Here is a 27,922-nt window from a genome sequence, read left to right on the forward strand (position 1 = left end):
TGGCAGCTCAAAGTGACCGATAGAACGTCCCAGTACCTGACGTTTGCCACTCCATGGGGCAGGTACAAATGCAAAAGGATGCCGTTTGGACTCAAGGTTAGTAGAGAGAGGTTGCCTCGATCGCTTGCGCATCGTTCTGCGCATCGCGTCACTTGCAGCCCCGGCTCGGCTTGCCAGCCCGTCCGCTCCTATCAGCTACTTAGTTTACAAGCACATCTGCTCATAATAACGTGTCAAACTACAGCGTAATGCTGGGAGAGTTATTGTCGGGAGGAGTTTAATTGAGAGTGCGTGTGTTATAAAATGTTAGTGTTGCTTATATCATAAGTGCACAGGTGCTTCGTTAATTATAACTAGCAGGCAACATGTTAAGAACACGAATTTAAAGTGAATTTGTTTTGTTAGGCTAAACGCTGTTAAAAAGTTGTATTTAAACATTAAAATGCCAGGTACGCGGTTTATAGTGGCTGTGTGTACAAATTGTTTGGTAAAAACAAAATCTTTACCTGAAACAAATCATATAAAATATCATCGATTCCCACGCGATGATCATCTGTTGAAAGTGTGGGTTCAGAAATGCCGACGTGATGGTGAGTGGAATCCAAAAACAACTTACATATGTTCAGAGCACTTTACAGATGATGATTACGAGCCTGACTTGAAAGCTGAGTTGTTAAATACATGCACTAAAAGACGTCTTAAACCAAATGCTGTACCTTCATTAAAACTTGGAATTACAACACCTGTAGAAACATTGGAAAGTCGTGTGCGCCGAGAAGACCGAGTTAAATGCAGGGGGAAAAAATGTTACCTATGTAAATTAATCGTAGATTCAAATGAAAATGTAAGTGAGGAAGAAACATGTTCTTGTAGTCAGTTAAAGCATTCAAAGTCTTGTTCTAACAATGACTCGGTTGAAATGCTTAAGAAGGAAATCCAAATTCTTAAAGAAAATTTTTTTCTTGCTGAAAGAAAGTAAGTTTTAAATTTGGAAGTCATGAAAAAAACTCAAAAAAGAAAACGTAAATATTAAAAACAAACAAAAAACAGTTCTTCGTTAGAGTTCCGCATGCGGAATATTCTTTCAAGTGTTTTTTCAAAAAATCAAATTGACTTATTACTTTCGTTGAAAAAAAGAGTAAACTGGACCAATGAGGAAATAGCTCTCGCTTTCACTTTGCGTTATTTCAGTAAGCGATGTTATTTATTTTTAAAACAGAAACTTAACTTCCATTGCCTGGACTTTCAACTCTTCAACGATGGGCATCTTCATTTGACAGAAAAGATATCCTAGTAAAACATGTTTGAACTTTTGAATTTAGCACGTTCTTCTTTGCTAGACTTCGAACGCATTGTTGTTCTTTGACGAAGTAAAAGTGAAGAAAACGCTCGAGTATGATGCAAAAGAGGAATTCAACGATTACACGAAAAACTGCTCTATTCATGTTAGAAATTTATTTTTAAATCTAACTTCAGTTTATTTATATTGCAAACATTCCCAAAACGTTTTAATGAGCTATGGCTACTTTTATTAAACATTAAGAAATTGATATGCAATCATTTTAAATATAATCTTGCTGAGAAATAAATAAAAATAAACCATTTTGTTTACTAGTTACATATTAATTATATTAATTTTTAAAAATTCATGGATTCATCATTGATATTTTGAAAATTTTTATTGTCACTGAAAAAATATGTTTAAAACAATCATTCATCCTTGTTTCAGTCACAGCATTTTGTCATTTGAAAAGCATATCAAAACGATTATAATTAACAGTAATCAACAAAGCATAAATTAAATACTATAAGTATTGCGTACCAGACATGTGAAACGAGCCGAGCTGATAAGAGAAAGCCGTCAGTCAGCAGGTGTAGTATTACGGCTGGGAACGGCGGGGCTGCAGATGACGTCAGAGCGGAGTGTCGGGCTGTCTACAATGTTCTTATGCGATCGAGACAACCTCTCTCTACTAACCTTGGTTTGGACTAGCTTCTGCACCCAAAGTTTTTCAGCAGGTAATGAGTCACACACTGCGAGATGTACCATGTGCAGAATGTTCGATGGACGACATCCTTATACATGCAGAAAGCAAGGAAGAATTAGAGGAAATCACCAACGTGGCGATCAGCAAACTGAAAGAAGCAGGGCTAACGCTTAACCCAAGCAAGTGCGTGTTTTCACAAAAAACAAATAAAATTCTTAGGACACATACTGTCTGACACGGGAATCCTTCCAGATCCGGCGAAAACAGAAGCAGTTGAAAGATTGAAGGAACTATCATCGGTCATAGAACGTCAACGATTTCTGGGAATGGTGAATTACTTATCCAAATTCATTCCCAGAGTTGCAGAACTGTCAGCGCCACTTAGAAAACTACTGGAAAAAAACGTCACATGGCACTGGGACGCAGAACAAAAAACTGCATTTTAACACTTAAGGAATCATTAAAATCTCCACCTCTTCTGAGATACTATGACCACACTACGCCGGTAACACTCTCAGTAGATGCCAGTAGCCACTCTGTAGCTTCAGTGCTCATTCAAGAGGGCCAGCCTATTATGTACGCATCTAAGGCACTCTCTAAGTCCCAACAGAACTATAGCCAAATAGAAAAAGAAGCCTATGCTATATTGTCGGCTTGCAAAAAATTTCATGAATACATCTGGGGAAACCCGCATTTGACTATAGAAACGGACCACAAGCCGTTAGAGGCAATTTTCAAGAAACCCCTCCAAGACAGCCCAACAAGACTCCACAGAATACAGTTTGAAATACTACCATACAACCCAACAATCATCTACAGGAAAGGAACGGAACTGCACATAGCAGATACATTGAGCCGAGACTGTAACAATGTGCCAGAGCCAGACCCACATCCCATGTTTGAAGTACACGTGACCGTACCGTTGTCACCCTCACGGGCACTAAAACTGAAGGACTGCATCCAGGAAAGCGCAGAACTGTCTGATCTTCGTCAGATGATACTGCAAGGTTGGCCAGACACAAGAAATCAAGCACCGGCCAACCTGCAAAAATAGTGGACCTTCCGTGAAGAATTAGCAGTGTATGAAGACATCATCTTCAAGGGCAACAAAATAGTAATACCCCCGGGTTGGAAATCATTAGTTTTGTCACAACTCCACCTATCCCACAAAGAAACTCAAGGCACACTGGCATTGGCACGAGAACATGTGTTCTGGCCAGGTATGGCGCAAGACACCACCAGGTACGTTCAACAATGTGCTACATGCCAAAAAATTCAAAATGATTCACCACAGGAGCTTCTTAGCAGTGAGCAAGTTCCATCCCAACCTTGGCAATATGTCGCCTCAAACATGTTCCAGTATAAAGGGAAAGAATATCTCCTTGTTGTTGACTCGTACTCTGGCTATTTTGACTTTGTGTTGTTGAGTTCAACCACTAGCGACGTAATCATCACGAAGTTAAAAATTTGGTTTTCGCAACATGGAATCCCAGACGAGCTTCGCACTGATGGAGGCCCGCAGTATACATCCTATCAGTTCCAAAAATTTTGCAAAGACTGGAACTTTAAACACAGACTATCAAGCCCTCACTTTCCATGCTCTAATGGACTAGCAGAAAAGTATGTGCAGGAAGCAAAGAATCTTCTTGCAAAATGTGCTGAGGATGCATCAGACATATGGCTAGCATTGTTACATCATCAAAATACACCAAGAGGAAAACTCGGCTCCCCTGTGCAAAGACTCATGGGACGCAGGACAAAAACGACCTTACCATCCTCCAAAGAACTTTTGCAGCCGGAATTAGTGGAAAAAGTTCAAGAGCATCTGACGGCGATAAGAAAAGCCCAAACGGATCAATTCAATAAAAACAAACGGTTGCCGCATCAACTCAAGGCAACAGATTAGGTCCTTTAATGTGAGGTGCACAAACATTGGGTACCTGCAAAAGTATTGACACACGTACCCAACGCGAGATCGTATATAATTGACACGCCCAGGGGACAATATCGCAGGAATTCTTGGTTCCTCAAGCCCAAGAAGCCTCTGGTAACACAGCCCGAGCAGCCCCACACCCCGCACCAGCCAGAGCCTGTCTCGCCAACAGCTAAGCACCAAGAGGACCTACAGCCAATACTTTCCACACCAGCGTCGGCGACCACCCATCACAGCGACGGATCTCCAGAGTTTCGGGGATTCGACAATGAGGACTTTCCAACAGTGACAGGAAAACACCCAGCCACACCAGTGACAACCAAAACACGCAGTGGGAGAAGAGTACTTCCACCTGAGAAACTTAATTTGTGAATTAGTTAAGTCAGGTCAGGTTAAACTCCTGACCATTACATTCAAAACCTAGGCCCAAGAAGCAGACAAAGGGAGATGTCGTGGATAAGTTGGGTTTCCTAGGTTGGCGACAGTGAACTCGCGCCATAATGGATGACAGACACGAGGCAGTAGTGTATAATGTTTTATCTGTAACTAAGCAGTGTTTCTAATTATCCGTCTATGTAGTCGTGTATTGTTGACAACTACCTTAGTAGTTATTAAAGGACTTTATGTGAAACTACAGCGGCCTTTGTGATAATGTGAATTTTCATTAAAGGATAATTAAGATTAATAAAAATCATTCATTGTTCTCGAGATACTTTACTAATGTTGATTCTGCTATATCTCTCTATATAGCTTTAATTAGATACAAACTAGAATATGGATCTATAATATGGATCAGTATTAACAACAATGATATCAAAAAATCTAACAAAGTACAACTGAAATTTTCTAAATACATAAGTCTTAGAATGCAATATGGAATGACTGTTGACACAAATATTTGTCTGGGTTCTCTTAAAGCCAGAATATGCTATATTTATTAGTAAACGTTACAATTATAAATTAAACTGTCCTTATGTGCTTGAAACTACTGGCATAAAAATTCCAACTTTCAATAGTTGGAAGCTATGTACTTAAAGTAAACAGAATCTTATGTATAGACTTGTAAACAATTTGAATAAATAGGAGAGTTTTTTCCTTCTTTCTAGTAATAAAATAAATCACAAAAAAATTGAAGCATCTGCCCAACCATAAATACACATTGTTTCTTTCTGCTTTCACTCTTACTGCACTGTTATAAAATCGTATTGACGTATATTATAACCATAATAATAAATTTTTTTCTCCCTCTTTAGCTATATTAGTCAGTATATAACTGTTGTTATTATGCATTTAAGTATTATAAATTTTTGTGTTTGCTTTTTATTTTGGTTATTGACCTAGTTTTCATTATATATTTATTGTTATTATTGAATTTGTTATTATTTCTATATATCTGTGTCTGTGTTGTGTATGTATTTGTGTTGTGTGTTTTTATAAGCTTTTTTGTTTGTTTTCTGTATTTTGTATTTTAGCTTTTTGTTCCATACACACCATAAAAGGGTCATAGATGTCGGTGGGCAAGTCACAAATGTGAATAAATAAAATAAATAAATAAATAAATTTTTGTTAGGAATAATTTAGAGCAACGTTTGTACGAAATTTGAAGATTGTTTTCTAACACAACAAATTCTTCAAGTGTTTGTTTGTTTTTATATGCACTTCTGAGCCAGCCAGGGAGTTCTGGTTTGTAACATAGTTCATGGGTGTCTCTTCCTCTGACTTCTAGCCCTGTGGTCACTGGTAAACTGTAAGTAAACTGTAATCTTCATCACAGTTTTTTTTTAAATGCAATCTCCCAGTAAACCTTCTGACAAGTGGCAAGGATTTATATTTTTTAATACCTGTTGGAAAAAGTGGGACAAGCTTCTAGAGTATCATGCCTCCTCTGTCAAACAGCTTTAAGTCTGGCACATATTTGAGCAAAAATAGGAGAATAATAATCTTAGCATCAGTTAACGGTGTAGCATGTTACATGGATGATTATTTTTGGTTTTTCCATCCACTGAGTTCCTCCAGTTTTTTTTTTTAAAGTGTTAAATCACATATTACTGTAGGCATTAGGCCTCTAGTTTTAAAACTGGTTTGCATCTGCAGGTGAAAAAGTAAGGTAGAAAATAAACTCCCAGCAGCAGACGTGTTATCTGTTCACGGTGCAGAGAGAGAGATAGTAACAGCAGTAGTCAGAAATGGCATGATTAATTGAAAAAAGATTTAGCAAAAAAAAAGCATTCTAAAGTAGCAAAAGTGGGGAAAAAAAGGAAAAAAAACCTAGTGTTGAACTCCTTCATCTGTTCTCTATTCAGTCAACACTTATACAGAATCGTGAGAATCAAAGTATTGATCTTTGAATTGCATGCACACATGTGCACATTGAAATGATAAAGTTTTGAGTTGTCAATGGTGCAACCATAAAATGTTCAACTAAGTATAAATAATCCAGGAGTCACTCTTTGGTGTCAACTGCTATAAGTAATTATTCATCGAAATATACCTTAAATGTTATTACTATACCAATTCTAAAACTTCTTGGTACAAAAAAAAATATTTAGCTAGTTACAGATGCCATTGAATGAAGTGTAATACTTTTGATAATGTATTAGCACTACTTTTAACTGTTTGTAGCCAGTATGACTGATTGTGTACCATACATTAAAACCTGGTTATTTCATTCACAGTTTTTGGGTTTTGATTTTGTTAAGATTTAAATTGAAAAATATTCAGAGTAACTAGAATGCACTATATATGAAAATATTTACCACATTGTCAAGTAGTGTCTTTTTCCTTTCTTCTACGGATAAACCTTTCTTAGGCCGTATCAGGACGTACACTTTCCTGACATCAGGACAACTCCTGAGGATCTTCTCTATGGTCAGCTTGCCCAGGAAACCCGTCCCGCCGGTCACAAAGACCCCACAGTCCTTGTAGAACCGCTGCACTTCCGAGCTTCCACCAGCCATTACACTTGTGATCCCCACTGCTTGGTAGATACTGGATCGGTTACAAATGACTAAATTGTCGTGAAACTGCTTGGTTATTATTCAAGGACAGTCTTTGTTTTGTAACTGTATTGTTCTTTGCCCTCATTTGCATACAATGCTGTTTGGAGTCAGCCCTACATTTGTAATTGCATTAACTAGGATTATAAAACTTAACTAGTTTTATAGCTGTAACAGAAGCTACCATTTTTTAACAGGTTATAGTTAATAGATTTGGAAGTATCATGATTTTGAAAGTGGTATAAATTATTAAGTGTACCTTTTCCATTTATATAATTAAAAAAATTATTTTTATGTCAAATCCTGTAAAGTTATCTAAATGTGATATTACTTTTTGTGATAACACAGTTTTTTAATATTATATTAATAGATTTTATGATTGGAACCAATAGGAAGCTATTTTGTATTTTGCAAAATTCTGAATGTATTGTTACGATCGCGCTTGGCTGCAGTGCTTGGCGTCGCCGCGCTCGTTCGGCCTGTCTGCACTCCCTTTCACCCGCATCCTCTCCCTGGTATCTCGTGTCATACTATCTCGTGACATCCTGACCTTCGCAGCGCGCACCTGCCTCAGATCGAGTTACTTAAAGAGGCCGCACTGAGGAATAAAAGGACTCAGACATGTTTATCGGCGCATTTTGTGGGAACCCGATGCTTGTTGCGTTTATCGGCGTTCTTTGAGCAGCTGCCGCATCCTTCGAGGACTCACAACGCGTTTCTGGGCATTTCGACGGCGAAGGTCCCGCGATATCTCGGAGACATGCCCGATTTTTCTGGACGGGAACCCAAGGGCTATATAAGGAGGTTGGGCCGACCTTCGAGAGGAGTTCAGTGGGGAGTTCTCCCGCGGTGGAGTTTCCGGGCGATAGTGCCGCGGGTGCGGCAGAGTGGCGAAGTCCTTGGACGAAGGTTCCAGGGCAGAGAGTCTGAGTGGGGAGTTCTCCCGCGGCGGAGTTTCCGGGCGATAGTGCCGCGGGTGCGGCAGAGTGGCGAATTCCTTGAACGAAGGTTCCAAGGCAGGGAGTGAGTGAGTTCAGTGGAGTCGGGAGTTTCCGGGCGATAGAGTCGCAGGCGCGGCGGAGTCCCGAGTGAAGTTGCGAGCGAGTCGTCGTGTGGGATCTCAGCGAAGGGTGTGACAGCGGCGGCGGAGTGCGGCGACGGAGTCCCGCGTCGGAGACCCACGAGGGGTGCTGCGGCGAGAGTTGCACCGGAAGTGCGGCCCAGCGAGGTGTGTGAAACGAGTGATTGGAGAATAGACATTTCTTTAAGTGTAGTTAATTATTTGCTATCTTAGAAGATTAATTGTAAGTGACATAAGTAGTGGAAATAAATAAAACTGTGTGTGTGATAACAAATCTTTAATTGGGCTATCCTTTACGAACCCGCAGGGAAATCGTAACAGTATATTACCTGCTATAACTCTTGAACTACCAAAACAGTATGTTTCTGTTCGTCTCCAGTCTGCTTCTCATTCAGCCAATTGAGTGTTTGCTTTTGGTTTTGCAAGCAAATAGCCTTATAAATGGAAAAGCTAATTTTATTTTAAAACTTTTATTTCATTATGATACATTTATAACGTATTCATGTTAGTGCTACAAATATTGCACAAAATTGTGGTGAGTGAAAGTGAATTACTTCTGAAATTTCAAGTAATATCATCAGTTTTTTTTTATAATATAATGTGATTTCAATTGAAGTTTACTTCAATATTTTTGCATTAAGGGGATTGGTGCAGGACAAAAAACAGTCATTCATCAGAATTTGTTGGAAATGAGCTTAAGTGTTTCATAAATGCTTGTTTATTACTACTGTAAGGCCTGCCAGCACGTATATAAGCTAGCGGGTTAGATTTAGCAAGTTAGTGGCGAGAGAGCTTCCGTGAGGGGAGGTTGTCGAAGGTTGCAGCTCTGAGGCCTGCCATCTAGCGGGAATCTTTCGAAGGTCTTCCACAATATCGCCCTTCTCTCTCTCTCTCTCTCTCTCTCTCCAACACAGACACCATACAGGTTTTCTTGGAAGGAAAGCGAACCGCGATAACCAGCTCTTATCTTCGCTTCCCATCTCGCCCTATCCTTCATTCTCGGATCAGGTAGCCGCCCTTCCTCGCGTAGACTTTCGTGTTACTCCAGGAAACCAAGACTTAAAAAGGCACAAAGCTGAATTTTTGTACTGTGGTAGATTTGACTATGCTTAATAACATACGGAAAGTTTACCGCTGTAGACCTTGTGCGTTATCACCGAAAATTTGCATTTAAGTCCTAGGTGACAGCAACTTACATCAGTCCATTAAAATGCTACCCATTTATACAGTTTTTAATTTTGACTGTCTGTAAACTTACCAAAATAATCTAGAAACTGTAATACACCCATTCATGTTAGAAAAAATTTAAATTTTTAATATATATGATATAAAGCGATTAATTCACGACATACATTTTTTTTATCTTTGCCACCCAAATAAAAATACGATTTACACCGATTTGAAGAGCCCAATGCGAAAAAATGTCAAAATAAATGTTTTTAATTATTATTTTAGCTTTAAGATAGTATATTGTCACGGGGGGAAAAATAATCGTATCCACCAAATGTGGCGGGGGGAAGAATCGTAACTCTTGAGACACTCGCTTGCTGGCTTCATACTTTGCGAAAGGCATTAATCACAATTCCTCTTAACTTAATAAAATACTTTCATGTACCTAGGATCAAAGTGAATAGGTTCGTCATCCTGTACAGGATGTCTGGTGAGAAATCAACTGAAGGAGATTTTGAAAGATAACTCAATAATAAATTAAAATGATTTTATTTTTAAAGTCAAATAATCAAAATCAGTCTTAACGAACATTTTCATATCGAGATTAAAATTTACAACTACAATCTCTTCAGTACTTAACTACTGAACGACCTTACAAGAGAGAGAGAACTTCACTAAGCTCTTCCCTAATCTTTCTGAATACATCTTAATTTATGATTAAAATTAAAACAAAGATAAAGCAATACTCACATTTTCCAATAAGCATTTCTTGATTGATTACTTAAAAAAAACTAACATAGGGGCCTCTTCTGCCCTTGAAAACCCGAAAAAAACATTACATTTCAAAACTATGACTCTAACGCCTCGTGACCCCTGACGAGAGACGTAGCCTCTGCCAGAGTGAGCTTGAAGACGATTATATCATAAACTAACTTAAATTACATTACGAACTAAGCAACTCGTTACCACTGGCGAGAGGCATAGCTTCCGCCAGAGTGAGCCCCGAGCTACCACTCACTTGCGCTTAAATTCGCGCGCACCGCCGCGCCTAGCATAAAAAACGCTCGTTATTGAAGCCAAATTTACTAAACAACTCACTAGGACATCTGGGAAGGCTACCCCCCCTCTACCCCGACGTTCAGGCCACACCGCACGGCTTGGTACGACAGCGCGCCCCAGTAACTGCGGCCCATGGCTGCGCCAGCGCGCGGCCGAACAAACAACAAACAAAAATCTGCAAGCCCGCAGCGCGCCGCACCGGCCCCGTGCCCCAATTACATGGTCACGCCACTTGCGCCGACGAGTGAACAGACCAGATAGCCCAGTGTCCCGTCAGTAAAGTCCATAAATTTGATTTCAAAAATCCTGCAAAATTTCGAATTGCGACAATATTTATAAAGAGTCTAGCTTAATTAGTTGCCTTATTAAAGCGAGTAACAGGATTTTTGCCTAACGGCGGTTTGCCTAAACATGAATTCGTTACGGAGTTTTGCCTAACGGAGTTTTGCCTAACGGAGTTTTGCCTAATGGAGTTTTGCCTAACGGAGTTTTGCCTAACGGAGTTTTGCCTAACGGAGTTTTGCCTAACGGAGTTTTGCCTAACAGCGTTTTGCCTAAAATGTTACTAAGATGACAACCTCTTTTTGCCTAACGGCGAATTGCCTAACGTCATTTTGCTAATGGCGATTTGCCTAACAGTGTTTTGCCTAACCTAACAGCCTAACCTAACCTAACCTAAGCTAACCTAACCTAAGCTAAGCTAACCTAGCCTAAGCTAAGCTAAGCTATCCTAACCTAACCTAAGCTAACCTAACCTAACCTAACCTAACCTAACCAAACCTAACGGCAGTTTGCCTAATGGTGTTTTGCCTAATGGCATTTTGCCTAACAGCGTTTTGCCCAACGGCGTTTTGCCCAACGGCGTTTTGCCTAACGGCGTTTTGCCTAACGGCGTTTTGCCTAAACGGCGTTTTGCCTAAAATTAGGCAAAACGCCTTTAGGCAAAACGACACATGCCCATTAAAGCTGCCCGAGCATTGCAGTGTACTGCGGCCGTACTGATCTTTCACGGCCGGCGTGCTTTGAAACACGCTGCGTACTGCGACACTCAATAAACTTGGTCTTATTTAGTGATTTCTTAAAATATATTTAATGCATATGATAGGGTGTATTCATGTTACATCTATTGAGATATACATATTCTTTTTTCTTATATGAATGATTTTTGATACAATAAAATTAACAATAAACAATTTCTGCTTGGAACTTGTAAATCAAAATTCTAGAGGACCTCTGGTTTTATATATGTGTGTTCGTATTTTGTTACAAAAATTTTATTATTAAAAATTGTTTAATACCAAAAAATATAATTTTTTATTTATTTCTAATACATTATATTATTTTCGATCAGAACAATGCAAAATTTTAATGTAGCCTATATTATAAAATATATATATATTTAATTGTATATAATTAGTTTACTACATAACAATTGAAGAAAACGATACACCGAAAATGTACTTATTGAGTTTTGTCACTTTTGTAACATAATTCGTATGATAATATTATTTTTTCCAGAAAATAAATAAAACATAAGTTGTGTTGTAAAATGTATTGATAGAATTACATATTTAGTATTTTTTTTTCTAAGGTAATTTATTGGAGTGCTGCGCCTAGCTGACTTCGTTGAATTGCTAGTGGCAAAGAGCGGTTATGGATGTTTTTGCAAGAGTTTGACCGTATTTTATGACCCTAGCTGTGAGAGGGTGCGATATCCTAACGGTCAAGGAAAATAGCCTTTCTCTGTAGTCACGTACGGGTCTGCTACTCGCGCAATATCGTCAGTTTATCACAACTTTCTGGGAAGTTCTATTGTTGTTATTTATTTATAATTTAGAAATTAAAGAGTCGATCATACTAAAATTTTTACCTAAGCAAATTGCATCCTGGAAGATTTTTACCTACGTTTGCAGCAAAAATCACTTGTAGTTAGGAAACTTTTATTCTTTTAGAGTAAAATTCAGTCTGGAATTACCATACATTAAAAACCTTAGTTTTCTGGAGCAAAAAACGTCCTAGCACGAGCGACTTTAACACTGCTGCACACACACTACGCAGCTTGAAATACATCAGTGGTCAGACTATTGTACCAGATACTCAAATAAAAAAAAAAAAATTATGAAGTGATTTTGACGCTACACTCAACATATTTATGTAACATGTAGTCAAATTTCTATAAAAAAAATATTTTTTTCTTACCTTTTATGATTAAAATTACCAATTTAATAATAGGACGTTTAAACTTTGAGGTGTTTATCACAATTACCATTGACGCCGTCCCTGTTGCCTGATCTGAATTTTACGTGAATTAGAAATGTTTTGATTAATTTTGGTCTCAAGGGCGGGGTTCCTGGCCTCGTGGCTGCAGGCAGGGACGCGTCGACAAAGGACTCCCTGGGCTGTTATGGCCTCCCAGGACGCCTTATTAATAAAAACACACACGTACTTTTAGCTGGTTTATTCCGTCGCACACTTTACACGTTACACGCTCACGTAACTGGCCGCTTCATCGTCGACCTAAGCTCCACGCACGCCACCCTCTATTGGCGGACTTTTTACGGCCACACGGTAACCCGGTGGCAAGTACGTTGATAGGGGTTGTTCGCGGCGAATTGCGAGTGGGATGCTCTGGCGAACGATAAGTCTGTTCCTACCTATGTGAAAGTCTGCGGAACGCAACGTGAAATGCGTAGGCGATTGGTCATACAAAATTACTTAACACAAAACACTTCACTACAGTCACTGTGGTTAGTCCCGGGTTCGGACCAGGCCCGGGTGTCCCACACAGGTGATTATACAAAGGCGGCTACTCCTTTGTGGTGGCTGGGGCCACTTTACGCTGGGTACGGGCACGGTGGAATCTGGCAGGATATCGCACTCGCGACTGTGGCACGTACCAGTTAATGACTCGTCTTAACACTTAGGTTCGCGTTTGGCGCTGTGCCGTCCCGCGTGGGCGAAGAATTATTTCCCGAGATGGGATTTCACTAGCGTGAGGCGCAGATACCACGAGGGGTCACCTAACTGATTACGTATCACACGAAAAGCCCGGTATCGGGCTACACATTATATTAAAGGACCGTGCGAAATCTCGAACGGCCGATTCGGGCCGACCGGGGAGCTGAATTAAACGGTTTGACTATATTTACCTATTGTAGTGACTGGTGAAGTTGGCGCGAAAGTTGAGAGCTCCCCGTGCGTGGGCTGCCGGCCCTGGCGAGTGCTGGATGGCGACTGACTAACCTCCCTGGCCGCCGGGGCCAGGGAGGGGGGAAATTCCGCGGGAAACTGCGGAGCGCGGGAAGATGATTTCGGCCAGTTTTGTGAATGATCCCAGTTTACAAAATGATTATTAAATTAACATTAATTATTAGTTATTTTACAAGTATTAGTTTTTGTTTATCTTGTCAAATGCATGAACAAATTATTTAGTTGCGCAGTGCCACACCCGGCCGGGCGCTTTGCACACGTAGGGGGCCGTGACTGACGTCACGCCGTTCGGGGCACTGCACTATGTTGCACGCACGGGCACGTTCGAGGCGCGGCATTGATTAGGTGTTGAGGACACATAACGGCCTGTGCTCTCAGAGGGAGCACTGACGGCGGCGTCACCATGTAGGACATTCTTTTATATTACTTTGGTGCCATAATGAGAACTGACTTAAAAAAGTATTAAAGTTATTAAATTTACGAAACATTTTTTTGGATCATTGTAGAAATTATCATTAAGGACTCAACTGCTCATTATTGGTGTGATCACAAGGTTTCATCGGTAAACTTTTGACGTGTTACTAAGAAATGTTCATTCTACTACTGTACGAAATATTTGCTTTGGGATAATTTTCCATGTATTAAAAATTTTTGTTTCTTGCCGAGATTCCAGACGTCTAGCCTTGTACTCACTGTTAAAAAAAAAGAAGTCCGTGAAAACATTTAAAAGCTCTCGCAGATAATTTTAGTGAACAAACCCTAGACAATGCTTGAATAATAAATGCAACGTGATACTTTTAACAGGCATATTCGTCCCAACCCGAGCCTACTTCGACAACCTCGCAGTACTATACACTACGCGGCTCGGATCGCTTTAGTGGTCAGACACATTGTACCAGGCTGTCAACAAATAAACTAATTTAAAATTTAAGAACTAAATCGTGATCGTAAAATGGCCGCCATGGTGATTTGCGAATTTATGGAGAAATAAAACCTGTTAAAATCGTATGTAGTTTCCAAGAGACATTATTACATCACCAATCATCTAAAGTAACAGGTTTACAAAATTTCAACATATTCAGTAACTAGTCAGTTTTTTTTCAAATGTGTTAGTACATATTAAAAATCTGGACCATATCTAGTTGGTGAGGTCTGTATTGTTACAGACTATCTGTATTCTGGTATTTCGATTTTGAAGCTACTTAATGATTTGCTTTCAATGTCTATTAAAATATACCTATTGCAAATTGCAGGAATATTTCTACTCGATTTAAAAACTATAATTCCTGAACATTTGTAGCGGACACATTTCAATGTAACACTTACTGATTTTCGAGTTGTGTTGAAGTTTCACATGTCACTTCGTGTACACGAGATGGCCCCTGCTCTGGTAACAATGAGTCATCACAACCGGTGCCGTCTGTAAACTCCTCAAAAAAATCAACTATGAATCACAGGCATTACAACAAACAGTTGTCACAAGTCAAGTAGCCAATGAGCAGGTGACATTTTTCGAGTCCGTAGAGGATTGTTGAGACTATTGTACAGGTCATTGGCAACGCGCCCTTACGCACATGGTTAATACCCTGCATGAGTAGAGTGTAAAGGCATAAGCATGGGACACATCTAGGTCCTCATCTAACCGCGCACACTTAGATTTAACTCAGGATAGGGTGAAAAATGTTTACTAATTTTGCAGTCCTAACAGTCACCAACGAAACGCCAGCAAAATAAATAAATAAGCTCACGAATATTGTTCATGAATGAAGGTGAAGCTGATACTTTGGAAACGTTACCAGCAGATATTAAATAATGTTTAACTATTATTTACGTAGCTTACTTCTTAAAACTGCATTCATGAAAACTGATTTTGTGTGAGACTATGTTGAGTGTTTTCTGCTACACTTATTTTTCTGAAAAAAGTCTATTGTGGCTTAATAAACTTGTTAACATTGATGCCTGTCATAAAAAAAATTCAAACTTAATTATACTGATACATGTTGAGTATAGTTTATAAACGGTTCATGCATTGCTGGAAAAAAAAGGATGTTTACAATTTTACACATCTTTTTGTTGTCGCATCGCGTCCATCGCGTTGTACATACGCAACTCTGAAAAATAAATATATGGTAAAAAAAGCTATAATAAAATAATCTCTTATCTTTCTTTACTCTTTTTTCTAAGTGCTCTAATGGCTTTCGATAGTTTTGTTCTTTTGTGTACTCTGCTTAGTGGAGGTTTCTTCGGCATTTTATTCCTGAATAAATCTCACGCTGCAACAAAAAACATCTAGCTAAATCACTGTGCTAAATAATAACAGAGAATAACCATTCAATTATACGCCGAGCTAGACCAAACAAGTACTCTTATCTACTGAAAATGAATACGTTGACCTTCATATCAGTTTCGCGCGAAATCCCTTCTCCCCTTCGTAAACAGCAGACAGCTGTGGCAGGGTGGGAACTAGAGAAAGCACTGGCTGCAAAAAGTTGGGGAAACTGTCGCAAGGTGAAACTACTGTCCAGCACGCTCCATAATTTCTCGTATCCGAGCTTGCTCGCTGCTCAAACTTCTACAGCTACGTTTTTACTTTAGGTCCGACTGCAATAAGCTAAAGACTAAAATAAAGTCAATCATTCAGCCGACAGATATGTTGGCGTTTGAATTACAAATGAAAACGCGAATTTTATTAAATTTGCAAATGAATATCACGCAATTTTGTAGCAGCTCATTTATTAAAATTCAAACTGTAAATACGTTAAATTAATAATGATTACAGATGAAATAATGGTCACAGTTATATCTCCTGTGTCTGAAAATTTATCTGCGAATGTTTTACCACAGAATTCTTTATAGTTTTTTAATAAAGCTTGAATTAAAATTCCCGAAAATCAGCAATAACTTAATTAAAATAAAAAAATAAAAAAAATAAATTTTACGCCAGAATGGTTCAAATCTTCTCTAGCAGCTGAATCATTAACAAATATATTGTTTTTTTTTTTTTAATACGTTGCTGGTGCACCAATCCCCTTCAAGATCTGCTGGTGTTATGTTATTGGTCATCAATACTCTACATTTTACATGATTTAAACACAATAATAAAAATTAACATTAACTCATGGTTTAGTAATTTTCACTTTGCTTTTATTCTTCTAGAAATAAAGAAATTGGTACAGATTACAGACCCAATTCATAATATACATATCTTATCAAGGCTATAAAATGGTCTAATGCAAGCACATTATTACCTATACACATCCAAAGCATTAAAATAAACAAACTCTTCCACATTTTCAAGGAGCGAAGAGTTATAAAAAATGTAGTTCAGGAGATACTGTTGAATCTGTCAGTTGTTGAAAATTATTAAAATCCTTTTAGGACAAGTGACAGAAAATATATAGACAAATTCATACATTGAACCATACAGAGAAGCCACTAGGAGACAGTGTTCCTGTGATTCCAGCAGCTAGTTTAACACTGTCCGATGTAAGAATTAAAATTTTGGAATCTAAGAATAAAAATTATAAACTTATGGCAGAAAAATTTTTGGTACAAAAAGTGCACTAGAAAAACAAAAGTTGTTACTTTTTGAAGAATGAACACAGTGAAAAAATAAGAGCTCAAAAATGATCAGACAAAACATTTCTAAAATCTTATCCTGGTATTTCACTCCAAGATAAGTTAAAATAATTCTGAAATGATCTAAAAGAATACTGTCATCTTTTATCAATATTCACAATAAATTTTTTGTAGTGGTTTTTATTCTAACTTTCTATTAATATTCTGTGTCTTTTATGTAAAATAATATAAATTTTTTAAGAATGCTAACATTTATGCACATTGCAATATTTAAATATATCCATACAACAATTAGTTAACAGCATGAAGGGATGTAACAGCTAAAAATTAATTTTTCACCAATACATTTATTAATGTAGCCTGTAAATGCTGTGTTTTGATATGATTATATTCATTTAAACTATATGGTCCAAATGCATGTTATACAGTGCACATTCAAAAGCATTTTTACACTTTGTGGTAACATATAATTATGAAACGACTGTAAACTAATTTTCTCTGCATGGTATCTCCCGAAGGCACTGAGCGGTACCACCAAAGTGACATAGTGCACAGTGGACGAGTTTCACCACCTCTTCCTGCTACCATGGTGTCGACACACAACACATTGGTGAGTGATTGCTGATTGTGTAACTGTGAACTGGCGGGCAGAGCAAGATTATTTGCACGGAGATGCACAATACAATGTGCGCTGCATGGTCGAGGTGTCAAGACTGCTTGCCGGTTGAAACCTGAGATGGTGCGCGAGTCGAGACCAAGGTTTCACTCACTCGTTAGTCCGTGACATCATATGCAGCCTGCATCCAGTTTGGCCTGGGAATAACCACACTTAACGTTCTCCTGGCAGGGTGGGCTCATCGGTCCGCCGTCTGCACGTCTCCATTTTTGCAATGCGCTCGTGTACCTTGCACTCGATCTTCTCACTGAACAACACGACCCGTGGCTCTGCGCTCGACATTCCGACACCCGAGCACTGATCGTGTTTTCATTGGATGGGTCCTGATACGCCAGTCCATGCACAATGGATGTTTGTTGTTCCATTACGTACATCATAGTTAGAATTCGGGAGCTGAGGATCAGTGGTTGTCAAGCCACACAGGGTGATTAATGCCTGTTGATTTGGATTACGAGAGGATTTGCATTTTTATGTTTCCACATTGAAAGTACTGGCGTGTCATTTCACATAAATCACGGGCATGAATACCTGGAGAACTCCAGGTGTGTCATCGCCTGTGTTGCTGTTGGACAAAGTCCAAACAACTTAAGAAATTTTCTTGTAAAACTTATTATTTAACTACATGAAAATTTAAATTACAAGAAAGTTTGAAATGAGAGAATGCAAGAAAAGGGTTTTACTGTAACCACCAGTAACTTAAAATATATTGTCTCTGCTCTTTGTAATTACTCTAAAAATACAGAAAGTATACCTAGGATTTCTGGGGAGTTATGTTCAGCATACGAAACAAGATAATAATAATTTTCATTTTATTTTCAAAGTTTGGGAGGGTATGTGTAGATTTTGTCTGAGTGCTGGTATTGGTACTTGTTGGAATTCATGCCTTTAGGAAATAAGCTACCAAATGTTAGTGAAATATCTTTTTATTTGCACTGGATACAAATATTTAAAACACACAACTTCATCGATATACCTTGTTGTAGAAAATTCTTCCACAAATACTTCATTACATATTTAGTTTATTTTTTGTAGATCAGGATCTGTATCCAAAGTTTTTTGTTCCGGAAAGTGATATGAAAGAATATGGTAAATGTGGTTTAGTTAAGCAACCACTACAAGTTCACATAGATAAAACCCAATGATAAAGTTAAAATTTTTTTTTGAATATGTGACTACCATGAAAAATTCTTTATTTGACTTTTGTAGCCAGGTTGTAAGAACTGAACAGACTTGCATGTGATTTCTTTTTTAACTCGTGCTATGCATTTGTAATAGAAACTGACACACTATAGGTTTATGCACTGTTATTGTACTTTAATAAAACAAATGCAACTGATTCTTCATCTTGAATTGATCAGAACATAAAATACATAATCATCTGCCATGCTGCCCAAATCACCAAGCCGTACAGGAAATACTTGACAATAGTATGGATTCTGTATAATCTGAAACATAAAATAGGTTAACTTTAGTAAAAATTCATATGCATGTTTTTATCTGACAAAAGTACATTGCACTTATATATTAATCACTGGTATTTTTGCATTAATTTTTACGCTTAAATTGCTATTTGGTATATCTGTGCAATTAAACACTCATAAATATTAAGGGGCCTTCCCTACCAGGCAAACGTAAGGTGTGCAGAGCTACAGAAGAAACCATGCGATTTGAAAACTGCTCAAGATATCTGAGTGGTGTTTGTTTATGAAAAGCATTTGAGAATGCCCTGAGGACAGATGGGTAGTTTTGTTTCTCCATTTAGTTTTTAAACTGTTTTATTTAGGAGAATGAGAAAGGACTAAAATGCATGTTTTCTAAATAATTTTTAGTCATGATGTACAAAATGTGCACATGAAATTTTTATTGGCTACATAATTTTATTGTTACTTAACTGAACAAGAAGCTTCAAAACCTTTTTTTGTGAGGTGTTTGGGGACTGTCGAAGCCTCCCTGGCTGGTAGCGGCGTGCTGCCGTTCGAAGAATGGCGAACTCATGATTAATTTTTCATCTAGGGTTTCTGCTCAAGTAAAATAAAGCATGTGGGTGTAATTTTAATCATGTTAGGATGGCTTAACTTTTTGTTTCTTTCCAGGAGGGCAGGCAGTTTGGTATCCAGAAATGTTAAATTCCTTTAGTTAATTTAGCCTGAGGATGGGTCGAGGTGTTTGTAAACAATAATAATTTATTCTGAAAGTTAATAGTTATACTAAGAATAGGGATAAATTATTGTTTTTTTATTTCCAAGGAGTAGTTGTTTATTTATTGTAAAAAGAGTAGTTTGACCTTTTATTTATTTATTATTTATTCATTTATGTGTTGGCCATAGTTTACCGGAAATAAACCTGAAACGATGTGGGATGAATTTTTTTTTTTCAGTCAACACACCCCACACCCCCTGTCCTAAGGAGGTTAGACGTCCCTGTACCAGCTCTACCACTAACCCCCCCCCCCCCCCCAATGTTTTTGAATTCTTAAGATGGTATTTTATTATTTTTATCTTGAGTGACATTTTGGAGATCTTGAAGGAGTCCGAGTAAGGTTTTGAATTATATAGAGGAGAAGAGAAGCTTCTTGTTCAGTTAAGTAACAATAAAATTATGTAGCCAATAAAAATTTAGTGTGCACATTTTGTACATATAATAAGGAGATCATTTTTGGAAATAAACCATACTTTGCTGTAAAACTGTAAAATCTTCCATCTTGCCTCAGAATTACATTATGAAATATAAAATTGTATTAGCAGAAAAAACTTGAAATGGTAGTAAGTAACTACAGAGGATTAGATTCTTGATTCTGATATTTGCTGATGACACTGACGTAAGCACAGAGTATGGTGATTTGGATGAGAGATTTTTAGTTGATGGTACCACAATATCAAGGTGATACATACCTCATGGAGACACTGTTCTCAGGGCGTGACGTTACCCGTGTGGGGAACGTGACTTGAATTCTCCTTAGTGCCAATTACCAGTAAGACCTTTGACCTGGTTCGCTCTCAGCATTGGGCATGCTTGATACAAGATGGTAGTATTATGAAGGCTCTTGTGGCATCCCCCATACCGTTACACCTCCACGTGCTTACACGTGGTGAAAGAAAAGATGTGGCTTCATCTGCATGTATTTATCGTACACGTGGAGCTCTTACACTAAAACAACAGATACAAGGTCCCGCGACACGTGATATACCTCAAGGAGGTGTCCAGGCCACACTTCCGGTGGAGGAATGGCATCCATTGGCCAGGTTTGCATGTTGGTGCCAGTATCGTGACTGTTACAAATGTTTAAATCTAAACGAACAATACTAAAATCCAAACACTCATATTAAAATATAGCCCAGCAATACTTAGGGCCATTGAGAGAATCAAAGGGCCCGCAGGTCAAATAATTTTTTCGGGCCCCCTCCCTTTTATTTAATATACAATTTTTTTAAACTCTATTTAAAAAAATTAAAAATTTTGTAAATGTTACTGTGGCCATAACTGTAAATGTGATCTGCGAGTGATGCATAACTTGTAAGGTATTCTGTGTATTCTATTAATAATGTTGAAACTTAACTGGACCGCCCCGGAGCACAGGGCTCCTACCTCTCCCTCCCAATGGCCATGGCAATACTCAAGATATGCCTGTTATCACCTTCAGCACCCTGAGGACATAAACAGTGGCTTTCACTGATAACTTGTTTCTGATAACAAAATTATTTTCTTAAACTTTTTCATTTATGGCCTACCTGGGCTGGCAGACAGTTTCACTTATTAATTTAAGTCAGCTAATCAGATGTTTAAAATCAACAACAAACATAGACTTTATCTGGCCACATTTGTGACTTGGACCCCTTTTAAATCAGTTTCGTGCCACAGGGCATTTAGCCATTTTGCTACTGTTTTAAAAGAGCAAATGTGTCATAGCATAACCTGAAATAATTGATTGTCTTATGATGATGTATTTTTGCATGACGTGATGACTATCTGAGGAGGACCAGTTGTGTGGGATGCCTGAAGAACCCAGGTGTTTCATTTTCTTTAACAATTGTGATTGCTATGCAAGGGTCGATATCGAGTCTTGTTCCCCACACGAGCGAATGGCACACCCAAAGTGAAGGTCTCAGCTGGGTTTGTGTGCCCTGCCACATCCACATGCTCTTCCATGCAGTGCGAACTATCACATATCACTGATGTTAGATGCCTTTTAAGCCACATTACATCAAAATAATGTGCTGTGATAATTAATTAAGTGTGCATCATTTGTTGAATGCTTAGTAAATTTTAGCATTTAGTATCCATATGGCGAACAAAAAATGGTAGTAATATATCACAGAAGTTGTGAAAATCATCTACACACTAAATTATTTACATTAAACAAAATTTATACTTTGGAAAGAGATGGAAAAAAAAATAATTTAACTGTGATACACTTTTTGTTTAGAACATTCATTGAAGCAATGATGAACTTACTTCAGATTCAATGCCTTAGCCTCCTCTAGATCTTCCTCTGTTTCGTTCAGAAGATACTTTCTTGCTTCGCTACAAGACAATTCCATAAACTGCATGGCAGTCAATTGTTGGGTGTCAACAGAGAATAGCTCTTTATCCTTTGCTTCAAGTTTGGCATGTAGGTTTCTTGTGTTATCACTGGTGAATATTATTTCTTTCATAGGAAACGAATTTAAAATGATTGTATATTTTCGTATTTTTCTGTAGATCTTCATAAAGCTATAATAAAAAAAAAATCTACTTAGATATTTTAATGTACATGTTTGTATTATGTTTTCTAGTACACCAATCCTTCACTTAGCATGACTAATGCATCCTTAAAATTTTTGTGTTATTCGAAATCACGTATTCTGAAGCATTGGTCTCCATAAATGTCAAGGCTAATTTACTTAATATGTTTCAAAATTTGTAGGGAACATTTCTTTACGTAATATAAATGCATAGAATAAGACTCAACGATAAATATGTAACACCATTTGTCTTAAAAGCCTACCATCAAATACTTTGTGTGACAAATATGACACCGCGTAATGGGAGATAGGTTATTACATACCTACTTATCATCAGTCAGCTGGTTGGCTTGCCCGTCCGGGCGTGACCAACTCACGTCACGTATCTTTCCATGAACTTTCCAATCCGTCCTTTACTGGCAAAAAACCGATATTACTATCTGGATATTTAAATTTTAATTTTTCAAAAATGAAAGTTCCTATTAGCAGATCACCGCTTTGTCAGACATGTAAAGCCCGCCGCACACTGTACAATATTCCTTACAATATTGTAAGCTAGGAGTCGTACTGGCTCTACTACTAGTTTCTTCACTCGAATTCAAACTGGATACTAGTAGCTGTACGAACTGGGCTACTGGTTTTGCGTAATAAACTGCGTCCTATTTTTTTTGCTTGGTGTGTTCCAATATTTAAGGAGTGGCCAATCAGAACTCACGAAAACAGCATGAGGGGTTGTTTACACTTTTAAGTGCGCATGTCGTGATAAACATGGATGGAAAGAAGTGGAATAGTGACCAACTACTCATTTTAATAAATGCATACAAAGAAGAGCCTTGTTTGTATGCAGTAAAAAATGTGAATTATCATAATAAAAATTTGTTGTGGAGAATATTCTCTTAACAAAACTAGTAAGGCAGCTAGAATCGTGTACAGCAGAAACTTGTGCGCACCTAGTGTTTCAGCTTGTAGCCTACACAGTACAGAAACCAGTAAGAATTATAGTAAGCAAATTAGTAGAAAATATTGTACCGTGTGTGGTGGGCTTAAGTCCTGTGATTTTTTTTCATTGCACCATTCATTTAACAGCCTTTTCTTTGTGAATCATCTGTTCACTTCTTTTGCGGTCTGTAATGTCAAATATAGTCCCACTAGTACAACCAACAGCATTAGACTTATATAAACGTTTGCTAGAGTCCTTATTTCATACGATTGTGTGCGCAGTTGACTTGCTTAAAACTACAGTGTGACCAACATAATTGTGGGCTTCACGACATTCCGCACGCCGTAACACTTGTAGTTTTGTCTCAAATACTTGAACACAAATCATTACTCTCTCACTTGGAAGCCATGATTCAAATATGATTCCAACTGCAGGTGCTTGCTCACGTACAGTTACCGGCAGACGAATGGGCAGACGTTGCTATGTGCCACTGGCTAGACAGAAGTTCATCATGGCCCGGTCTATAGTCGGACGACAATGCTATGGCCCGGTGGTACATGCACGGACGTAAAAACATTTAGTCCTTTACAACTCAATAGCCGCAACTAAACTTGCTATAGCTGATGTTTGTACAACAGCTGATAGTGTAGTCAGACCTGCGTGTGCATCTCTTCCCCCCTCATATAGCTGACTGTGTGGCACAGTACATCTGTTGTTTACCAAGTTGAAGCCGACTTCATGCCTGAGTTTTTTTTTTTTTTTTCCTGTAATGATTTTGTGCTAACTGAAAGTTTCAGGTATGCTATTCAAGACTGGAGCAGTATAATAAAATTAACATCATGTTAAATGAATTCGTGCAATTTAAAGACATGATAAGTGAGGGATTGGTGTACTTTTAAAGGGGTGGGAGGGAGAGATAAAATCTACCTAAGCAATGTTTTGGCCATAAAAATTAATTTTAGTTTATTACGGAAAATTTGGTCTCATTAACCCTTTGAACTTCTATTTCGAGTCAGGTTGGCCACCTTTAAATTCCTGTTCCTATCTTTTCTCGAGTCTGGCTTTCCAATCCCTAGAATCGTGTGACATTGTTCTACGCAACATTACTCAAGGCATAGTAAATAATTAAATGGAATGCAAGTTGGCAGTGCTTGGCACTATCAAGTACCTTCCCCTGTGAAAACACCGGGGTCAAGTGTTCAGTTCATTATGAGCAATAACTGCAACTGTAAGATGTTATCAAGTCACACTTAAACAGTCTCTGAAAATCCTAATGTGTTCTCTCTGCTTCAATGAGGTGAATTTTAAATAACAAATGATAGATAATTATGGCATAAAAACAGATTAATCAAAAACGGTGACTTTTGGTTTCTATTTCTCCAATTAATGTTAAAATTTTAAAGAATGGTAAATACCAAAAAAATGATTAAATTCACTACTAGCTAGTAGCTTCATATATTGTCTTTAAATTTTAAAATTAACTATGATTAGACTTTTTTAGTCTAAATATGCTATGACATAGCCCATTGAAATTTATTTGTTGCAAATCAAAATTTTTGCTAACAGATTAGAAAATATTAATTTCAAGATATACCAACTCAGTTTAGAACAAAGGGCTTAACTCAGCCCCACTATCATTTTCATCTACTTAGGTGTTTTTGGGTGCTCTTAAGTTGTATCCAGTGTGGCTATGAAGCTACTGTGGCCAAGAAAGGTGTAAGTTTTTGAAAACTATTTTGTAATAATTTGTGGTGTTTTACACTCGCAACTCAGATATATTCATAATGATATTGAAGGAAAATTATTTTTTTAAACACAAACTTACATTGGTTGCCTGTCCATCAGCCGAAATGCCAGATCTAAGAAAAATCCTGGCAACACGTGCAGGAAAATTGTGAGAATTGTGTACAGCTTGAAGCTTTGGACTGATATCATAAATGGATACCAGACACAATTTTTCACTGGAAATCTGTCTCTGAAGGTCAGTAATGTTTCTTGTATCATTCGTATTGTCACGGGATTGCTGTCTGAAGTTGTTGCATTGTAGATGGTGATGGTTTCATTTGATCTATTTTCAAAACATAAAAAAAATATCTCTGATCAAAATGTTTCAGGTTTGAATATATGCTAAAGTAGGGGGGACACGCCAGTTCTGCCCCACACAATAGGTCAATTTAAAACCCATTAATCTTGATTAGAGACTCCCTCTGCCCCCACCAGTCACTTGTCAATTAAAAACCCATTACGTCCAATTACCAACCAACTCTCTCCCCCCTGACAACTCTCTCCCCCCTGACTCTTACTTATTGATAATTAAGAATCCCACTTATCACTATTACTGATCCAGCTTAGCGTGGGATTGCTTGCCAAAGACTCACCACCTCTTCCCCTCATGACTCACCTCTAGCTTCTGCCACTCCCCCTCCTGCCCTTCCCACTATCAATCACCAACTTTGACGTGACAACGTCTAATAAATCAATGAACGTCGGCTGCACACACGAAAAAGGATGACTCATTGTCCCATTATGCACATTGTCCCATTACGTACATTGTCCCGTTACGCTCATTGTACGCTTGCGCAGCATCTATCTCTCTTCCACTCGATTGGAACAACCATAAATTTGACTTTTTCGAGTCACATTAAACTTGAAACACTCCCATTCGTTTCCTACTTTTCCTATCATCGTTCTATCCTTAACAGAATAACACAGATTGGAAGAAGTTAAATAGCAAACATGTATAAAAGTTATAGTTAAAATAATCTCTTAGTTAAAGTAATAAACATATTTGAATTAATGAGTGCAAATAAAAGTAAATTTATCAATTAAATTGTATATTTCATTTCACTCCTTCTTTGTGTCCCTACAAAATAGTGTTAATTCAATAAAAATGATTTAATTTTATTCATAAAAGTATGCAATCATTTCATCAATGTTTTGTTATGTCACGTTAAACTATCGTCCGTAAACTGACTTTACAGACAACCAATTTTTTTTATTTTAAGACTGTGTATCTGGTGAACCACCCCCACCCTCCCTCCATCTTCCTCTACTCCCTCCCCCCTCCCCATTATCGCTCACCAACTTGAGCAAGTATTAGTTTTTTATGATTATTTATTGGAGGGTGTCTCTGCATCATGTTGGTTCTGGAGTGCTGCAAGCGCTGATGACGTCACAGGTAGTTCCATTAGTTGCTGTTGGAGAGTGCCACTGTCACAGCGCTGTATTGAACTCTTTATCAGGAGGTGTGCACTTTGACCACATGACCAGTAGCATTGTTGAGGATGAGAAGGTTAAATAATCTATACATAATGCGTGTGTGGGTCGACGTCTTGTGAGATGAAATGTAATGGAGACCATCTGTGTCAATGTCTTGGCTAAAACCTAAGACGTGCATGAAATGATGCCTGTAATACAGACCGATGTCTTGGAGAGATTTTAAGTATGACACACACAACAGTAGTGGGGAGGGATGCTGGTGGCCATCTTGACCGGTGTCAAAGACAATAATGCCTCTCATTGTGCGGGTTGACATCTTGTGAGATGAAATGCAATGGCAGACATCTTGGGCCAACGGTGAAGACATTTATGAATTGTGTGGGAAGCCATCTTGGCAGATAGAGAAAGCTGAAGAAAATAATATGTTTAAGACAATCCTAGTCAAAAATATGCTGGTTGACTGTGTATAGGCCCTCGGTGCATATCTCTGTGTTCCAGTGTCAAACTAATCTTTAAACTGTATTATGATTACTCTTGACTTGATTATCAAATAAAAAAAAAAACACATAGGTAGTCTAAACAGTATGTATTTTTTTTGTCTAAATAAAACAAATATGACTACTTACCCTAGTAATTTGTTGCTAATTATGACAAATTGCAATGGGGAGATGTTTATAAATACAGTGGAAAGACTGAATGGCGTTAAAATGAACTATGGAGATCAGTGTGACTGCATATGGAATTACATTACTAGAATATTACTTGAAGTGGAAAATTTATTTTTTAAAAATAATACAGTTGCTCACTTAGACAGTGTTTTTGTTTGAGATTTTGTCGAGCACGTCTTGAGACATTAGTGCACAGACATGAAAATGACTAGAGTTCATCCCGCCAAACGACATTATATCAGTGTCACACTCGCTTTAAGCTGTATGCAGTACTGCCTGTGGAAGGATGGCATCTTAAAAAAACTATTCAGAAAATTGTGTCGGAATATTCCATCTGCTACAACATTAAACCCGACTTAAAATGATACACCTTTGAAATAATTGGCTATTCAGAGTACAGCAAATGTGGCTTCAATCACCTAAGAAGTGATAACCCCTTCCCGGCCAGCGTGGAAGAAGTTTATCAGCATTCAATGAAAACATCTCCAGAATGTCTGCAGCCTGCTCCAGACAGCAACAGTCCAGAGTCAGCGCCAGCTGACGGGTTAAAACCTGTCAGGCCCAGAAGACCTTGCAGGATGCCTCAGGCATCGTGCATGGCTTACCTCATTCATCTCTGCAGTGCGGTGAATGAAGATACTTTTGCCAGTGACTGCTTCTCAGAAACAACAGTCTAATCCCT

General features: G+C 38.1%; 3 protein-coding genes across 14 annotated transcripts in view; 1 reads left to right on the top strand and 2 right to left on the bottom strand.

Moving 5' to 3' along the window:
* Positions 1-6,920, bottom strand: part of LOC134542059 (putative fatty acyl-CoA reductase CG5065) — a 72,356-nt gene extending 65,436 nt beyond the window's left edge. For 3 of the 6 annotated variants that reach the window (XM_063385936.1, XM_063385935.1, XM_063385934.1), the window contains exon 1: positions 6,678-6,920. In XM_063385936.1, the coding sequence (XP_063242006.1) occupies positions 6,678-6,878 (201 nt within the window). In that variant the 5' untranslated portion in view covers positions 6,879-6,920. The remainder of the gene's footprint in view (positions 1-6,677) is intronic. The other 3 variants (XM_063385939.1, XM_063385938.1, XM_063385937.1) reach the window with 1 other exon arrangement.
* Positions 1-27,922, top strand: part of LOC134542058 (fatty acyl-CoA reductase wat-like) — a 175,232-nt gene that overhangs the window by 76,807 nt on the left and 70,503 nt on the right. For 6 of the 7 annotated variants that reach the window (XM_063385932.1, XM_063385924.1, XM_063385928.1 and 3 more), the window contains exon 3: positions 17,535-17,626. The exons of the other annotated variant lie outside the window; for it this stretch is intronic. The gene's annotated coding sequence lies outside the window, so the exon portion shown is untranslated. The remainder of the gene's footprint in view (positions 1-17,534; positions 17,627-27,922) is intronic. 7 annotated transcript variants of the gene reach the window in all.
* LOC134542062 (fatty acyl-CoA reductase wat-like) overlaps positions 18,600-27,922 on the bottom strand; it is a 40,554-nt gene continuing 31,231 nt past the window's right edge. The window contains exons 6-8 of the mRNA XM_063385940.1: positions 25,179-25,421; positions 22,145-22,402; positions 18,600-19,137 (exon numbers count right to left, since the gene is read on the bottom strand). Coding sequence (XP_063242010.1) covers positions 19,047-19,137; positions 22,145-22,402; positions 25,179-25,421 — 592 coding nt within the window. The 3' untranslated portion in view covers positions 18,600-19,046. The remainder of the gene's footprint in view (positions 19,138-22,144; positions 22,403-25,178; positions 25,422-27,922) is intronic.

The sequence above is a fragment of the Bacillus rossius genome (assembly GCF_032445375.1).
Source record: "Bacillus rossius redtenbacheri isolate Brsri chromosome 4 unlocalized genomic scaffold, Brsri_v3 Brsri_v3_scf4_2, whole genome shotgun sequence".
NCBI lineage: Eukaryota > Metazoa > Arthropoda > Insecta > Phasmatodea > Bacillidae > Bacillus > Bacillus rossius.